Source organism: Vitis vinifera, chromosome 18, assembly GCF_030704535.1.
Source record: "Vitis vinifera cultivar Pinot Noir 40024 chromosome 18, ASM3070453v1".
NCBI lineage: Eukaryota > Viridiplantae > Streptophyta > Magnoliopsida > Vitales > Vitaceae > Vitis > Vitis vinifera.
Window position 1 is genome coordinate 5,505,610 of NC_081822.1, and position 19,287 is coordinate 5,524,896.

The 19,287-nt window shown below is 35.5% G+C and overlaps 1 protein-coding gene across 1 annotated transcript; it reads left to right on the plus strand.

Moving 5' to 3' along the window:
- The first annotated feature begins 249 nt into the window (after positions 1 to 249).
- Positions 250 to 17,596, plus strand: LOC100254008 (uncharacterized). The gene is made up of 24 exons (XM_010666072.3): positions 250 to 530; positions 721 to 770; positions 865 to 942; positions 1,116 to 1,742; positions 3,385 to 3,644; positions 3,781 to 3,852; positions 3,985 to 4,119; positions 4,847 to 4,965; positions 5,049 to 5,354; positions 6,052 to 6,139; positions 6,210 to 6,315; positions 6,407 to 6,517; positions 8,864 to 9,027; positions 9,167 to 9,287; positions 9,455 to 9,679; positions 9,764 to 9,954; positions 11,415 to 11,582; positions 11,681 to 11,786; positions 12,428 to 12,565; positions 12,936 to 13,097; positions 13,180 to 13,380; positions 14,096 to 14,290; positions 14,379 to 14,450; positions 17,067 to 17,596. Exons 3-24 carry the CDS (start codon positions 895 to 897, stop codon positions 17,217 to 17,219), a joined length of 3,768 nt encoding a protein of 1,255 aa, XP_010664374.1. The 5' UTR covers positions 250 to 530; positions 721 to 770; positions 865 to 894; the 3' UTR covers positions 17,220 to 17,596.
- The last annotated feature ends 1,691 nt before the right edge of the window (positions 17,597 to 19,287 follow it).

Sequence of the window (19,287 nt, forward strand, 5' to 3'; positions counted from 1 at the left end):
TCATAGGACGCCCCTGTTACCTTATTTCTTTATTATTATCATATTAGAATGTTCAAAATGGTGCGAGGGGAGGGGGCATTTTGGGTATTTGGTTAGTACGAAGGCAACAAGAGTACAAGAACTGACAGAGAGGACGGGAGACGGGAAAGTATGGGCGATTATGGGACCCACCACCCCTCCCTGTGACTCATTCTGGTATAGGCCGTGAGATTAGCGTAAAAAGGTCCCACTCCAACGTTCGACTGTTTTTTTCCTTTTTCTTTCTTTTTTTTTTAATCTAAAAACTAAATCCCCACTTTCTTACGTGGGCTTCATTTTCGGACCTTCTTTTACATGTTTGGACAATTTTCTGGGTATTATTTATTGACTATCAAAGGGCGTAGGATTGGGGTATACTGGAATTGGAACAGTGAAGAATTTTCCAAATTTTGATTCCAAAGATTAGCGTACGAAATAGAGTAGGAATGGAGTAATGCCATTTTATGGGTTTAGAGAGAGAAAGGGAAACATTGCACTGGCGAAGCGCTTAGGTGAGTCTGTCTCTGAACCGAATGCGGAAGGCTTTAGGGCGAAGCAAGCCTTTTCGTGGGTCTGAGTCACCATTCTCGGACTCTGCGCAAGCATTTTTTTGATCTCTCTCTGGAACAAGTAACTCTATATATATTCTTTTTTTTTTTTTTTAGGCCCCTTCTTTCTTACTTCACGCTACTCTCGTTTCAGACTTTCAGTTGATTGAGCTGTGATTTGGGTGGGGAGCATCGGATTATTATGTGAGCTACTGACTACTGTGTTCCTTTTAGGGAGATCTTTCAGTGATTTGATTTACAGTGGTCTGAGGTTTTCTTTTTCTGGGTATGGGTGTAGGTGAAGACTGAAGACGAAGCCCTAGCAATCATGTTTACAGAAGGTCTTGACAAGAATGCAGTTCGATGGGTCAGGGAGGTTAGTTTCACTAACGCAACCCACATTTAAAAAAAAAAAAATCATCTGAGGAATTTTTATTTTACGTTTTTAATGAATGCTGGTTCGCTGCCTATTTGGATCTGGGTGATTGTTTCTTGCATTCTTGAAAATTTTAAATTGAAATTTAATTTGAGGGTTCTTTGAATAAGCAGAAGGAGCTTTCACACTCGATTTCGAACCCGATTCATCGGATAGATCCGGTTCGAGGTGCGGGTCGGGGGTTCGGGCTGCCACCGCCATCTAAATTCCGGAGTGGGCACTTGCCATCGAGCACAATTCCGGTGTCCAGAACTATTCCTGGTGATAATGATGATATTGAGTCAGGCTCAGACAATGACAATGATCTAACCACAGATTCGGAAGAGGAGGTTTATGGTGGAAGGTACTCTCTGGATTCATCGCCACCAGATAACAGGATTCCGAGCAATGCTGCTCATGGATATGGGAAGCCCTCACAAGGTCAGCCGCGTTATGCAAGTGATTCCATGTATTCAGATGTTAGTTCTTCAATGGATGTTAGTTCTTCAATGGAGACTGTGGGGCGAGGGTATGGGAATGTGGCTGAGAGATTGCTAAGGGGAAATGGAAGGTACCCAGTTGCGCAGAATGGTAATGGTTTCACGGAGGATGAGTCATCAGATTCTGCCGCTAGTTCAGAATTTTCAACAACTCAAGTGGGGAGCATTAATGGTGGTTTGCCTCGGAGAGGATCGTATGCTTCTGAGGGATACACATCCAGTGTTCCTTCCTGGGTGAATGCAGGAAGGGCCACCAAAAAGGTTGGTCATGCTTGAATGCATTTTGGTTACTTTTTTAATATAGGATCATTTACAGATAGGATAATGTTTGGACGTGGGTAAATTTTGTGTGTTTGGAAAATTGGAATTGTACTTTTGTTCCTAATTGCTAGAGTAGTTAATACTATTTAAACCCCAACTTAGAGATGATACTACTTCCTACCCAGTTCTCTAGTATGATACTTTGCCTAATAATAATCTTCTAGAGACCACTTCTAACTTATATCAGCTGGCTGCTTCAGGAGTCGCACAAGGTTACTAGTGAAAAAGTGGCTTTAATCTGTGAATGTGTTTTTTATGTGGATATTCTGACGTTTATTAGTGAAAAAGTAGCTTTGAAAGATGAATATGTTTGTGTGTGCATAATATGGGTTTCTTTCCAATAAATGCATGTGGAGACTGTAATTCAGTTGATGGAATCATGAGCATATAATAGTTTAGGAAATGCCCACATTACATGAGCAGTGAGCTATGAAAATATTACTAGCAATTCCAACTGCTGGTTGTCATGTATTAGTTTTGTTTTTTTTAGTCAAGCTGTGTTTTCCAAACATTATGCCTCTAGAACTTATGGCTTAATTAGCACTTTTTCGTTCTGTTGTGTCCTTGGAAAGTCAGGGAAAGTATTTTATTTTTCTGCTTTCTACATTGAAGACAATGTGCATAATTGGTCAAGGGGAGAGATCGGGAGTGATTTATGCATGACATGTGATGTTTGGTGAGGAGCTTAAAAACCACCAAAACCGATATTAGATTTTGCAATTGATCTAGGTTGTCAAAGAATCTATAGATGGAATTCACCCTCTCAATTATTAATTTTAACGATTGTTTCAATTTTCATTGCAAATCATCTCCTAATATTACATATAGGGTAAAAAATAAAAGGGAAATACAAAAGGAAAAAATGAAGGAAAAAATAAAAGTTTAAACTTAATAAAATACTTATAAAAAATAAAAGTTTAAACTTTATAAAATATGCTAACATGCTTCTCCAAATTTATCTCTTATTTCCTCTTTTTTATAAAAAGGGAATAATTTGAAAATCTATAAAATTTTAAATAATTTTTGTTGTACATGAATTTTCTTCATACTTTTCATTGGATTCCTTCCTTTTTTTTTTCCTTTTCCCTTGTACTTTTTGTAATCCAAACAGAGCCTTAAGATTATCCTTGAGTCCTGGTTAATCATTTCTGTAAATGCAGCTATAAGTGTATGCTTTCCCAGTCATTAATGAAGTTTGCATGAATCCAGAAATCAAATAAACTGATCAGAATTGTGTAGTCTGTGGGCCACCTACATAGCCTTTAGGATATCCCCAACTGGAAGATAATTCTAAACATTATTGTGGTCCACTTAATGTTTTGCTTGCTGGAAAAAGAAGACATTTGTTAGAATGATGTGATTTCTTGTATGGATGATTTTAATGGTGTAGTTTGCTGGTAAGAAGGAATGACACTGATGTATATATTTCTAATGGTTTTTGACTATTGAGTTATTTCTTTTACTGCAAGTATTTAAACAAAAATTATCCTGTTGATTTATTTGTTCATCACTTGGCATACTCTGGAAATTTCTATTTATGCTTAAATTGTATCCACTGTTCTTGCCACCTCAATCCTTTCAGGATTCACATGCCAAAACCCTGCCAAAAGAGAGTTTTTCTGATGGTGATGACGATGTTCCCAGTGCACCTCCCTTCTGTGGTTCAGGTCAGAAAATTAACGAAAGTGCCAAGCAAGTTTCACCCTCTGGAGAACAGAGCAAACCTTGTGCAGCAGGTTCACATGGGTTCTCAACTAAAAATGGGCCAGATACATTAAGAAGTGTGCCTGGATTTAATTCAGAGGATAAAACTGGAATGGGGGTTCCTGACAAGTTTGTGAGGTTTGTATATAGTTCTTTAATGTGGCAGACACAGTATATAAATAATCATGTTGACAAGGTGTGTTTTGACAAACATATTTGCACTTGAGATCTTTGCGAATTAAGATAAATATATGAGCTTTATTTTGTTTCACAGAACTACTGCTAGTGCTGAAGCTGATGTGCCCTCTAGTTCTCACCCTGCTCGCCTCCCTACATTTCATGCGAGGTATTTGGAATGACACCTTACTTGTAGATCCATGACTTATTGGCATTTAATTATTGGTGATGGTAATAAACCAACGCATCTCACATGATTTATTTTCGTTATTAATCATACATTTTTGTAAATCAAATTCAGCGCTCAGGGGCCATGGCATGCCGTGATCGCATATGATGCATGTGTACGACTTTGCCTTCATGCTTGGGCAGGGGGGTGCATGGACGCTCCCATGTTTCTGGAAAGTGAATGTGCTCTGTTGCGAAATGCATTTGGGTAACTTGTTTCTCTTCTGCTTGTTTGTTCACCATCTCTTTCTTGAATTTGTTCAGCCATTTTGTCCCAACATTGCTTGTTGGGGCTTCCTACTGGTTGTATTTGTTCTATTCAATTAATTTTTCTTGCCCCTCCATATGCTGCCTATCTCCTTTCAAATCTATATTTAAAGTGATGGATTGATTCCTATTTTCTTGGGACTAGCTTCTTCATCTATGTTCTCCAGGTTTGGTGTAGGAATTCTTGAATGACTTTTGACCCTGCTACACCAGCCTTGCTAACATCTTGCTTTAGCTGGGTTTGCTGTATGATAAATTGTATGTTGTTTAGAGTTTGGATCATTGCCAAGGTTTGGATTTGTTTTTTTGCAAGAGAAATTACGAGTTTGTACCATTTGATCAAGTTCTGAAACCAAAATGGTTTTTATGATTTTTCAGATCTAACTATGTTTATGTCAAATGGAAATTAAATTTGTGGAACTTTCTGGAATTTCAATTAAGTTATGAATTTGGTTGCAAGTTGCAACATTTCAGCACTCTGGTAACTACTAAACTACCCTATTCCCTGGGGAAAAGTTTGTCAAGTCAAGTTAGGTTTCAGTATTGATAGCATGTGGATAAGGGGGACACTATTGATAGCATGTGTCTAACATGCAATATTGACTTTGATTTGTTGTTTATTACTATCTTCACACCACACTCCTTATGGTCCTGTATTTGAACTATAGTTTGCAGCAAGTGTTATTACAATCAGAGGAGGAACTATTGGTGAAGCGCTCTTCAGAACTTGCTAGTGAGGGAACTGTACCAAAACCTAAGAAAATTATTGGGAAGATGAAGGTGCAAGGTAATAGTTGGTCTCCAGATTTGAAATTCTCAATGTTCAAGAGCTTGGTGATAAGACTTTCCTGAGATTTGTTCCTTGTGTAGTTCGTAAGGTGAAAATGTCCCTGGACCCACCCAGTGGCTGCAGCATGTCATCTTTAAGGGCACCAACGATAAAACTGGAATCACTCCGATATCGATTATCCAATTTGCGGTCAACATTCTCTTCTGGATGGCAAGCACTTCGGAGGATTCATGTTGTGCCTCGTATACCTGCAAATGGTTCTTTCTCAAGAAAGAGCTTGGCATATGTGCATGCCAGTAGTCAGTATATAAAACAGGTGTCTGGGCTCCTGAAAACTGGTGTAACAACTCTACGCAGCAGTCCATCATCTTACGAAGGTGTACAAGGTATTATGAATTGCAATGTGCATTCTTTATTGGTGGGTCCAGCACAAAATGTATTAGCTTGCTGTTAGCCTCTCAACTAAATTCATTGCTATTTTTTTTTTTACTTCAATTATTTCTGGGTATTCCCAACACCAAAAGTTACAAATTTCTTTATCCTGGCTTTTTGGGAGGTGTTTGAGTTTCCTTATTATTTGAAGCTATCAGTAACGATCTAAGTTAAAACATCGTCCTCTTTTATTTTGTTTTCTTTTGTTGCTGTCCACCACTATGAAGGATAACTCATCTTTTCATGCTGTTATGTTCATTTTTTATTGAAATGAATTGTTTGTTTCCATTGAAAAAGAAAGATTAAATTATGAGCCTTTGGCGATTCTTACGAGTCTGTTATAAAGCTTTTTCCACCTTTTCCACAATTACCAATTAGATTAGCTAACTAATGTAATTTAACATCTAATATGTTGAGCTACAGAATAGTGCATGTCATATCAGTATTTGTTATTATGTTAACATGTAAGCTTACTGGGTGTCTATTGAGTTAACTATTTCTGTTGTTAACATGTAAGCTTATTGGGTGTCTGAATACTAAGTTGTACTCTTGTTTAGAACTGTACCGAGTTTATTTGCTTTGTTCTTTTCCTTTTGCATCTAGTACCCTTCAACTTAGAATTTTTCCCCCCTGTTTTGCAAATGTTATCAGAAACATACTCTTGTATGTTGAGATTGAAAAGTTCAGTTGAAGAGGATGCCATCCGAATGCTACCTGGATCTGGTGAAACCCATGTCTTGTATGTACTAATTCCAGTTCTTGCTTTTGTTTTCTAATTTGTTCAGAGTAAGGTATTGACTACTTTACAGCTTTCCAGATAGTCTAGGAGATGATCTGATCCTTGAAGTTAAGGACTCCAAGGGGAAGTATTTTGGTCGTGTCCTTGCTCAAGTGGCTACTATTGCTGAAGATCCAGTAAAATTTTCTGCACTCTTTGGTGGTTGTAAGGATTTATTATCAATAAAAAATCATTTTGGTGGTGGGTTAATATAGAAGTTGAATGCAGGGTGACAAACTACGTTGGTGGTCTATTTATCATGAGCCAGAGCATGAACTTGTTGGGAAAATACAACTCTACATAAATTATTCAACAAGTTTGGATGAAAATAACCTTAAGGTAAGAAGCTTATCGATACCTTGATACATTTCTTTAATAAGCTATTGTGTCATGATTGGAGATTTAGAAGTGCTTCAAATAAAAGTGCAGTTTTTTTTTTTTTTTTTTGTAGCACTTTTGTCAAAGCCAGTTTTGTGAAGTAGGTAACTTTTTAGATGTAGACCAGCTTTTGGTGTTACTAAAGTATTTTGATAATGGATAAATTATTTATCATATAACAAAATGTTATACTATTGATAAATTATCACAAGGGACATTATAGATTTTATTTTTCTATTATATAACTTATATGTATAAAGACACACCTCAAAGTAATTATGAAAAAAAAAACCTGTATTGTCAAGAAAATAAAGACAGTAAATTTTTTGTTATGGTAAGAACTTTTTAAGAAACACTAAAAACAAACATGATGAGAATAATGTTTCTTTACATATTTGCCTAATTTATCAGAAAAAAAACTATGAGACGATAAAAAAGGAGAAAAAAACTCTTTCTTATATTTGGTTAAATAATAAGAAATGAATGAAACATGTAAAGATTTAAAGAGAAAGAAACAAAGAGAATTTTAGAGAAAGAAGGGGTATTCTCTTTGTATATGAACATTTTTTTCTAATCTTAATGCTTTCCATGTTCTTGATTTGTAATGTTTTCTTGGAGAAGCACCTACCAAGTGCTTTTTTATGAAGCACTCTTAAGTGCTTTTTATCATTTTAAAAGCGCTTTTTAAGCTTCTTGTAATGCTTAGCGTCCGTTTGGAAGTGCTTTTAGAAAGCACTTCTTGCATAAAAAGTGTTCTATCATAAAAAGCGTTTTGGAAGAAAATAAAGCATTTGGCTAAATTTAGAAAACACTTTTAAAAAGTTGAAAGTCACTTATGGTGCTTTTTGGAGAGGCACTTGATAGGTGATTCTCCTAAAAATACTTCTAGAGAAAACACTTCCACTAAAAGCAATTCAAATAGATGCCAAACACACTTTTAATCTTTATTGGGTAAGCTTCATTTTGAAGGAGTCACTCCCACATGTGCTCTTAGCCTTATAATCTGAAGCACTAGGAGACCTAAAGCACTGGGTTGTGCTTAACTTGGATGGCCATATCTTGATGGCTCAGTTTTCAACATGCACTTTTAACAAATGAAGAGGGGAATTTGTGACTACTTTCTGCAACAGGTTGTTGAGGGATTTAGGTCAAGATCTGTTTTATCATTAATTTTGAAGTGAGTGAAAAACTGTAAAAGAATACTTAACGATATTAAGATTCAGTATGATATGAACAGCATTAGATAGTGCAACCTTCATGACCAACTAGAGAATGATAAATTTTTATCAATTTTTAAAAATAATTTTTGATCATCAATATAGATGCAAAATCATCTGTAAAAATCTTAGTTTTGTTTGAATATGGAATAAGTCAATAACATTGATTATCGCCTTAGAATGTGGAAAGGAGTCCATAGTTCTGGCTTAGAAAGTAGTTTATGATATTAACTGTTTTTGGAATGATTTCTCATCCTTCTTGTCCTTGCAATTTCTGATTACAGCTTGTTTCTGATTAGAGAAAAAAGCTACAAAGTGCTTGTTTGATAACTGTTTTTGAAAACAGTTTTGAAAAACAATTTTTAAGAATGGTTTTTGAAAACTATTCTTTAATGTTTTGTAGAACAAAAGTCTGTTTAGAAACCTAAAATGTTTTTAACCTATTTTTAAATATGTTTTAAAAATATTTTTATGTCTAGTGTTCTATTTTTAATCATTCTATATGTTTGTATAATTATTTTTTAAAACAACCCTCATAAAACAAGTGAAAACAACTAAGAACAGAAAACGAAAAGATGTTATTTGAAAACACTTTGTTTTTTGTTCTTAAGAACAGAAAATGGTTTTTGGTTGTCAAACATGTTTTCTTATTAGTTTTTTTTTGTTTTTTTGGAGAATAGAAAACTGCATGTTTTCCTTTTTTTTTTTTTTTTTGTTTTGTTTTGGAGAATAGAAAACTGTTTTAAAAAACAATTACAAAACATACCCATAGGGTTTGTTTTGGAATGTTCTTACAAACAGTTTTCAAAAATAGTTCTATGATGTTTTATGAAACAAAATTTTTTTTGGGAACTTGAAATGCTTTCAATTTGTTTATATGTTTCAAATATTTTTAAAAAATAAATTTCATATGTAGTTCTTTATTTTCAATTATTCTTCATATTTATCCCATTATTTTTTAAATCAATTCTCAGAAAACAAGTGAAAATAAGAAAAATATGTTTTCAGAAAAAAAAATTTATTTTCTGTTTTTTGGTTGCCGATCATGTTTTTCTATTTTTACTCTTAACTCTTTTCCTTTTTGGTTTAGTGTGGCTCTGTAGCCGAAACTGTGGCATATGACCTGGTACTTGAAGTTGCCATGAAAATTCAGCATTTTCAACAGAGAAATTTATTAATCCATGGGCCCTGGAAGTGGTTACTGACCGAGTTTGCATCATATTATGGTGTTTCTGATGTATACACCAAGCTGAGGTAATGGATTTGATAGATTGACTGGTTCTGTCTTCTCAAATAATTATGCAAAAGGGCATCATGCATCATTTTGTGACTCATTTGTTCTACATGTACTTTCCTCTAGTGATTGTTGATTTTTACTTTGTGGTGTTCACAGGTATTTATCTTATGTCATGGATGTGGCTACACCTACAGCTGACTGTCTGACCTTAGTATATGATTTGTTGTTGCCTGTCATCATGAAGGGCCACAGTAAGAGTACATTGAGTCATCAAGAGGTATGAATCAAGGTTTTCAGTTACTACTATGACTAAAACTACATACTGTTACAAAAATTTTGTATTCCTGATTTCTGAGTTCCCTGTTTGTTCTGTTGACATGCTTCTTTTAACATCGTGCTGCCTCATATGTCTTTTAACATAGTAATTGATCATTGCTTTTGCAGAACCGAATCTTAGGAGAAATCAAGGATCAAACTGAACAGATCCTTGCATTAGTTTTTGAGAATTATAAGTCACTTGATGAGTCATCTGCTTCTGGGATTATAGATGCTTTCAGGCCAGCAACTGGTCTTGCTGCTCCTGTGTTGGAACCTGCTGTAAAGCTGTACACACTTCTTCATGACATCTTATCTCCTGAAGTACAAAATCATCTATGCCACTATTTCCAGGTTCAGACAATTGTCATTTCTCATAATGATGATGGTGGTTTCTACATATCCGTTGTTTACTAAATAATAGTACTACCTAACCAGGCTGCTGCAAAGAAAAGATCAAGAAGGCACTTGGCTGAGACTGACGAGTTTGTTTCCAACAATAGTGAAGGCAGTATACTTGATGCACTTACAGTTTCCATTGCCTACCAGAAGATGAAATCTCTTTGCTTGAACATTCGAAATGAAATTTACACTGATATAGAGATCCACAACCAACATATACTTCCCAGGTATTTTTTTTCACACCTGGAATGGTTGTGAAACTGTGTATTGTGTCTTCAGTTGATTTTTGGGGTTAACATTTTTTTTTTGTGGTATTATTCAGTTGTAATTGTGGGAAAAAAAAAACAAGTAGCATTATGCAGTAATGCATGTAATGTAATATAATACAACATAGTTTGATTCTTAAATGAAGATATATAGCAAGGGGGGTTGGGTGGAGATCTGTGAGGTTCCAGGTTTGAGTCTTGGAAAAAAAGGTTCTCTATCAAAAATGAAAAAAAAAATAGCATGTCTCTGTCAATGTCATGGATTATATCATAAGGTCTAACAGATGAGTTTTTGAAGGGAAAGGGGTTGGTAATGACATAATCTTTATCTCCTTGGGTGATTTCCAGAGTTGGAAAATTGACGTCTTAGTATAAATAATTTCCAAAAATTTTAAACAACAGATTATAAGATCTGAATTCTCAGATCATGCTGTTTCATTTTGAAAAATTATCTTGTGTTTGGCTTCATACAATGCTAGGAAGCATGAAATGTAACATTTGTTTCCAAGCAAAATTGAAGCTATAACTGTGCAAAATTTAATAGTCTTTCTTTTGATTTTTTTTTTCCCTTCTTTTTCTTCTTTTTTTTTTTTTTTAAACAGCTGTTAATTTCTTTTAGTCTGTAAATTCCTGAATGCCTTTTCTTCTGGTTTCCTAAATATGTTTTAATTATTGACATTTTCTTTGTAGTCTTTTGTTTTTTTAACTTCTAGTCTTTAAAAACCAGTTCAGAATATTTTCAAGAATTAGTCAAACTATGCATATACTGAATATAAAGGGAAAATATGATACTTCTCAATTATGTGTTCTGTTTTGCTTGCAGTTGTTTTATTTAGGCCACAATCATGTACCATTTGAACACTATACCATGGTGCAACTTTGTATTACTTTGTGTGGTTTGCATTTGGAACTTGTTTTTCTAAGCTTCATTATTTTATACAAGTTGTCATATTTTACTTGGATTCTGATATAGCAGCAGTAATTGTTGATTCTTGGATTTTGAGCCTCTAAACTGAAATGCGTGGTTTTTGCTTAGTTGTAGAATAGGGCTTTGCCTTGCCTATTATAGTTGGGTGGATTAGCACACAACTCGTGGTTTCCAAGTTAAGTTATCAGTTTATTCCTTTAAAAGGCACCAATGAAGCCTTAATCAGCACTCACTCTCTCTCTCTCTCTCATTTGCATGCATGCATGTTGATAATCTTCTAAGCATATGAAATGATTCTTGATTTGCTCTATAGACAAGCACAAATGCATGAATGGAGGAATGGTTCCATGAGGTCAACTTAACTTAGGCATTCATGAAATTTGCATGTTGCTCACTCTCACGGCTTTTTGCTTGTTGGTTTGGCTGGCTGTGTAATTTTGTTTCTATCATGTTGATATCCTAATATTGATGAAGTGTTTTCCCCCAAGTGCAGTTTTATAGACCTTCCAAATCTGTCTTCATCCATATATAGCACAGAGCTTTCCAGTAGATTGCGAGCCTTTCTCATTTCATGCCCTCCACCAGGCCCTTCACCTCCTGTAACAGAACTTGTCATCGCAACAGCAGATTTTCAGAGGGATCTTGCGAGCTGGAACATAAAGTAATATATGTCACAACACTACTTCGTCGTAAGTGCCATCACAGTATCTATAACTTCACATGGTTTCAACTCATTTTATGTTTTATGTTCTTTCTCAGTCCTGTCAAAGGTGGAGTTGATGCTAAAGAGTTGTTCCACTTGTATATTGTCATCTGGATTCAAGATAAGCGCCTCTATTTGCTTGAATCATGCAAATTAGACAAGGTTCGTATGTTAAGCTATGGCATTGTGAATTTCTGATACATAGGCTATGCCAGAAGATATCTTGCTCTATATACTTTTAATGGCTTTACCAAAATAGTGCCAGTTTTTTCTTTCATGCTAATATTTGGACCCAGAAGCAGGGTGTATTCTTGTTTTGCCAGTCATGAAATTCAGTTGCCTTGCCTTTGTTCATTTAAGATTATATCTTATGATGTTGATAAATAGAAATGAGTTTTTTTATCTGTTAGGGCATGGATATCTTATGATGTTGATAAATAGAAATGAGTTTTTTATCTGTTAGGGCATGGCTCAATGGTAAGAGCGAGTGTGGTAGAGGCACATGGTCTTGGATTCGATTCCTGCCATTGGGAAATCCCTGTATTACTTGGAGCCTAGCTGTGGTGGGTACAGTCAGGCTCGTTGGGGTTTGGAAACCATGGTTGGGTTTGAAGGGCCCTACCATATGATGGGGTTTCCTGATTATTAAAAATAATAAATAAATAAATGAGTTTTTCCTGCATTCTGTAGGATATAATTGAAGGAAGCTTTTTTGGGGGAATTTCCAGAATTATTTAACATTCTGCCACTTAATTTTTCACCTACATGCTTGAAAGAATTGTCTAAAAGTCATTTTCTTGCAGGTAAAATGGTCAGGGGTCAGAACTCAACATTCTACTACTCCTTTTGTTGATGATATGTATGATCGAGTGAAAGAGACTCTGAACGATTATGAAGTCATCATTTCTCGGTGGCCAGAATATACCTTCGTTTTGGAGAATGTATGTCCCTGTGGTGCTCATTCTTTATTCACTGAGGGGTTTTAAAACTAGAAATCAAAAATGGGGTTTTAGGAGTAACAATTGGATCCTCACTTGTTTTTAATACCTTGTATTAGCTAGTAACAATGGATCAAGAATCATCCTTTATTTAATTGAAAAGACTACAAAATCCCAAAGTATGCTGATATGCTCCTGTTATAATTGCAATAACCTTGAAGAGAAAATTGATTTGCCCCCATAAGATGTCTTGTTATGGAATATTAGTTACTTTTATTAATGATATAAGTTATTGGTTTCCACTATTTTTTATGATACTTAAATTTCAAGAAACTGAACTTTTTATTTTCTGGACTGTGTAATGCACAAAAAGGCTATTGCTGATGTGGAGAAGTCAATAGTGGATGCTTTAGAGAAGCAGTATGCAGATGTTTTACTGCCGTTGAAGGAAAATTTGGCACCTAAGAAATTTGGCCTTAAATATGTTCAAAAGCTTGCTAAACGATCTGTGTGTCAGTACATTGTCCCTGATGAGGTGAGCTGGCCTTCCCAAATTCTTGTAGTTACTTTTTGATATGCATATGCTTTTGTCCTGAAATTTTGGTTTTGTTTTTCAGCTTGGAATTCTTTTGAATTCCATGAAGAGGATGCTCGATGTATTGCGCCCCAAGATAGAAACTCAGATCAAGTCATGGGGTTCTTGTATCCCTGATGGTGGAAATACAGCACCTGGAGAGCGCCTCAGTGAAGTAACAGTGATGCTAAGAGCCAAATTTAGAAACTACCTGCAAGCGGTTGTGGAAAAACTTGCTGAGAATGTGGGTAACATACTGATATGCCCACTTCATAGATTTTTTTATTAATTTGAATTGTCTTGTTTACAAATCAAGCTAAAGTACTTATTTTCCAGAAGTAGTTAATCATTAGATGGCCTTGGTATAATAAATATATGCATAATGTCTTTTATAAAAGAGATAGAAAGATGCTGTTCCCTTTAAGTTTATGATAGCGCGCACATGGAAGAAAGGGTTTAATGAAAGTGGTTATCCATTGAAATAATGATATTAGTTTTCAGAAAGAACAGAGATACCTTTACATCCTCAGAAAACAATAGAAAAAGATGCAAAAAGAGCAGTAATTGAATGCTTTGTCAAGCAGTTAAAGTGCATGTATGAATTTTGAACATATGCTATTCAAAAACTGAGACTGTGGGTCCAATATCAGTTATCTGCCATTATAGCGTTAACCAGCTTATATATGGTAGTATTTTACATGTGTATTTATGGTAGTTTTTTTACATGTGTATTTATGTCTGCATTTAAGATGTAATTTACCTATAGTCAGTCATATGCTACAAACAATTTCATACATAGACAACTGTTCAACATATGCTTTTGAGCCACTGCTTTTTTGCTGTATGTCCAGCACCTGGTTTTTTTTCCTCCCATCAGATGGAAATCTCCTCAAAAATTCTAAATTAGATTTCAATTTGTTATATGTGACCTTGATTTGTTTGTTTTTTGCATTTTTCAGACAAGGTTGCAGAGTGCTACAAAATTGAAAAAGATACTCCAGGAATCAAAGGAAACTGTGGGTGAATCAGATGTACGAAGTAGAATGCAACCACTGAAAGACATGCTGATTGAAACAATAAATCACCTTCATACGGTCTTAGAGACTCATGTCTTTATTGCAACATGTCGGGGCTATTGGGACCGAATGGGACAAGTGAGTTTCTTAACTCAGGATTTAATTGACAAAGCTCACTTCTCATTTATAGTTTCACACATCATAGGTTGTTTTTCTTTTGTCACAGGACATTTTAAGTTTCTTGGAGAACAGGAAGGAAAATAGATCTTGGTATAAAGGTTCACGGGTTGCAGTATCGGTAAGTAGTAGAATTACAAGCTCATCTGCTTCAAATCTAAATCCTGAGTTATAGAAATTACACTGTTTAAGGTAACAGAGATGTATAAGCAGCATGCATTGAGAGGGAACAATGCCCATTTTTTTGTTCCTTTTAGATAAAAAAAATTCTTGGTCTATGAAAAGTTATATTTTTTTTTTTTTTTTTGATAGGAAACGACAAAGGAATATATTGATAAAAAGAAGGTACAAAAGAAGGATGAGGAATCCTCCCATCAAAGAAAAACAAGACTACAAGAAATCAAATATAAGAAAGTGCAAAAAGAGAAAAGTAGACACTCTAGTTACACGCCGCTAACCAATCAAGTTGTAGCATATTAAGAGGAATCCCCTTAAAAACCTTAGAACAAAAAGCCCAAAAAGAGGTAAGAAAACAAATAGAATCCCAAAGATACTCAGAATTCCTTGCTTTATCCTCGAAAATCCTTGCATTTCTTTCCCGCCACACCACCCACATTAACGCGATGCACGCGTTTTGCCATAAAACAATCCCTCTCTTGGAAAATCCAAAACCATTAAAATTACTAGCTAACATGTCAGAGATGCTCCTTGGGGAAACCCAATCCATCTTTGCTGATTGAAATAATCTGTGCCACAACCCTATCGTCAAAGAGCAATGAAGGAATAGGTGATCTACTGTTTCTCCATGCTTCATGCACAACTTACATATGTCAGGGCTAAGTGCTTTGTAAGGTCTTCTCAATTGTAGCAAGTCATTAGTATTAACCTTCTTGTGAGCCACCAACCAGACAAAGGACTTGACTTTAAAAGGGACTTGAGCATTCCAGACAAACTTGGTAGGGAAAATTGGAGGCGACACAGAATATTGGGATAAGGCCAGAAAGAAAGATTTGACTGTGAAAAGACCTGAAGGGGATAAGGACCAAGATCTCTTATCTGGAACCGAAGATGAAATGTGTAGACGATCAAAAGACTGCATAAGGCCCTCTAGATCTTCTATCTCAGAATCAGAAAGATTTCGGCGAAAAGTGAAATTCCAAGAGAAAGGGCGGGTAGAACCAAGAATTGATGAAATATGAGCATTTTTATCCGTGACTACTCTAAGTAATCTTGGATATTGGACACCCAAAGGTTGTTCCCCCCACCACAGGTCATCCCAGAACCGAATTCTATCCCCATTACCTACCACAAACCGAGTAAACTTGGAAAACTCTTGGTAGACTAGTGCAATAGCCTTCCAAGGACAACGATGAGACCATCTAACTATGTTGTTGACATCCCAACCATTGGAATGTGATCCATAAATGCTTAAAATCACCTGATGCCATAGAGCAGAACCCTCTCTAGGATATCTCCACAACCACTTCCCTAAAAGAGCGACATTCCTTATAGATATCTTTCCAAAACCCAATCCCCCTCTCGATTTCGGCTTACACACCACGTCCCAATTAACCAAATGGTCTCTTTTGCCTTCCCCTACGCCTGACCATAAAAAATCTCTTTGCATTCTCTCGATTTTTGCTGCCACAGAGGCGGGAATTTTAAACAAGGAGAGAAAATAACAAGGCATATGGGTGAGACAAGATTGAATGAGAGTAATTCTGCCTCCAAAAGATAAATATGCCTTCTGCCACCCATCTAATCTCCTTGATATCCTCTCAATCACAGGGTCCCAAAAGCCACTCGTCTTAGGATTCCCTCCCAGAGGAAGACCGAGGTAAAGTATAGGCCACCCAGAAGCCTTGCAGTCAAGCATCTCGGCCAACCTAGAAAGGTGATTCTGCTCAAGATTAATACCATAGATATTGCTTTTGTCAAGATTAACTTTCAAACCGGAAATATGCCCAAACACTAGCAGGACATTCTTAAGGGTCATCATATCCTCCTCCCGAGAGCTGGAAAAGAAAATGGTATCATCTGCAAATTGTAAGTGGGAAACCCTTGTTCTATTCCTAAAAGTTATATGAAATTGGATGAGATCAATCCATAATTATTTTGGCCTTTTGGAAAATGTGGTGAATTATTATCAGGTTAGACGATTAGAATCATTTGACAAAGGTTGATTCAGTTTAACCAGTTTCTTGGACAGGAACAATTAAGTGCTGTCTTCTGTGTTCTGTTATGATGCTCATATAGGGTCCTGCTGAAGGTCTTGTTTGTTTTATTTTATTCTTGTTTTTTGTATTATAAGTGGTAGCTCTGATCAGGAGGTCTCAGATCACAGTCAACTGGACTGAACGACTGTAACAAGTAAATTGCTCCTCTAGTTAAGTGCCAAGATTACCAGTTCACCTATATATGTGAAGATAAGTCAGCTGGCTTATAAAACCTAAAATTCAGTTGGAGAAGACATCATTCTTTTCAATTAATTACATCTTATAGCCTACCCAAGTCTCTAACTGAGCAGTTCTGTGAGAATGCTTTGAAAAGCTAGGTTTGGGACCCAAAGAACACTGGTGGCCTGAATGTACAAGGCAGCTTGTAGTTCGAATCATCCCATGTTATCTATTGTTGTTAAATATTCCTTTTGTTTTTTCTTTTTTTTTTCTGGTTCTATTATTGTGTTTGCCTAGGACGACGGTCAGCCTCTGATGTGCAGCCTTTCTGTGACATGCAGATTCTGGATGACATCTTTGGATCACAGCTGCAGCAGCTGCTGGGTAATGCACTGCAAGAGAAGGATGTAGAGCCACCAAGATCTATTATGGAAGTGCGGTCAATGCTGTGCAAGGATGTTCCGAATCACAAGGACAACACTTACTATTATTAGGCCAGATGATGGTGTGTAAATATGGATGGGAGAAGAGGATAAATGATAAAATAGAAGGAGCACAAGAAAGCTGGGAGATGGAATCGGATGGTCTTATTCTTATTTGCCATCCAAACTGCGGGCGCAGCCAGTTTTGTAAAGGGAGCAATTGACTTGGCTGCTCCACATTCACAGGGCTGTGCTCTTTAAGAGGGTTTTCATTTTTATATGATATAGAACACTGGGAATATTCCCATCTCTTTATATTACCGTATATTTTAGATAATAGGTTTGCTTTCTCAATTTTGTTCGACCTTTCTGTTATACTCGGTGCCACCAAACGTTCTTACAGTTAACTAGACAAATGCTAATAACAAAGTGAATTAATTGATCACAAAGCATGTGCATGTGTTTTTGCTGGTTATTGCCATTCCCCGAGATCAAGGAGTTGTGATAATATAACCTCCAAAGGAGGCAGGAGATGAGGTTTGAATGCAAATAACATCCTTGTTAAATATTCCTACCCGAGAATTTATGAATGTATGAGACACGAATGCCCTTTGTAGAAATCCTGAAAATACCTTTAGCACAAAAATACAAATATTTCCTTCTCTTTATTCCTCATTGCTATTCTTCTCCTCTTTCAATAACCTTAAATAAATTTAGCAAAAGAGTTGTACTTCTCATCAATGATATAATAAGTTCATAGGTATCGTTTTTTATATTTTTTCTATATTTTTTATCACATTTTTTGGGTTGGAAGGAGGAGAGGTTTGTTTGGAGTTCTTAAAACATTTTATAGTTGTTTGGTCTTGTATCTTTGGACATTTTTAAAAGGATGTCTGGCCATTTACCTTTGGACACTCTTAAAGGTGTTTGATCATCTACCTTTGGACACTTTTAAAGGTGTCCGACCATATACCTTAAGAGTGTCCAATCGTGTATCTTTGGACATCCTAGGAATGTTCGATTGTGTAATGTTAGATGGTTATAAAAGTCTAATTCTATACAACTGGACAATATCTTTTATTTAAAAAATTAATTTAATTAAAATTTTAATATTGGATAATGTATCCACACTAAAAGCTCCAACAATGATAGACTATACAAATGTATTCACAACATATATAATTTATCGTAATAGGGAGGCATTGATCTAATGGGTATGAGAAACCGATAAAAGAAATAGAATGGCCATTATGATCAGTAAAAGAGATATGGGGGGACTTTGTGGACAAAAACTTAGAATTACTTGTGAAAAAAGTAGAGTATATAGAGTCATTAAAAGCTAATATAAAAAAGGAAAGTATAAAGAAATAGAAAGAAAGATTGACATGGATAAAGAAATATGGGTGTCCATTTACTCTTTAAGGATGTGAAGTTGTCAACTGAAGACTAATACACATTGGCACACAATATCTCGAAAGGCATTCTCTTGTTGGTCGTTTAAGTCAAGAAGAAATGAGTAAGTTGAAATGTGAAAAAAGGCAACAATAAGCCAAAAGAGATATTGAATGATTTGAAGCAAAGAAATGAGTTAAATTGTAGCACTTTGAGGACCATATACAATGCAAAGTATAAATATAAAATAAGGAATATGGCGATCAATTACAAATGTAATAATTGATGCACAAATTAATGAAGTTGAACTATATCAAATGACATAGAATGGATGAACACAATGACTATATTATAGATTTGAGGTTCACACACCCAACATCCATTTATTTGTTGCTAGCATTTCCAATGGCGTTGATCATGGATTATACCTATAAGACGAATAGATATCAGATGCCTTTGCTTGTGATAGTTGGTGTAACATTAACAAATAAGATATTTGCTATTGCATTTACATATCTTGGGAGGTGAAAAAAATGATAACTACACATGGGCCCTACAAATTTGAGAAGTTTGATGTATGAAGATTTCATTCCAAGAGTAGTTGTCACTAATAGGGAATTTGCTCTTATAAATGCATTATACAATGTGTTCTCAACTTCCTCACATTTTTTTATGTAGATGGCATATATATATATATATATTCTTACACATTGTAAGAAAACAATTTGACTCAAAGGCAAAGTGGAAG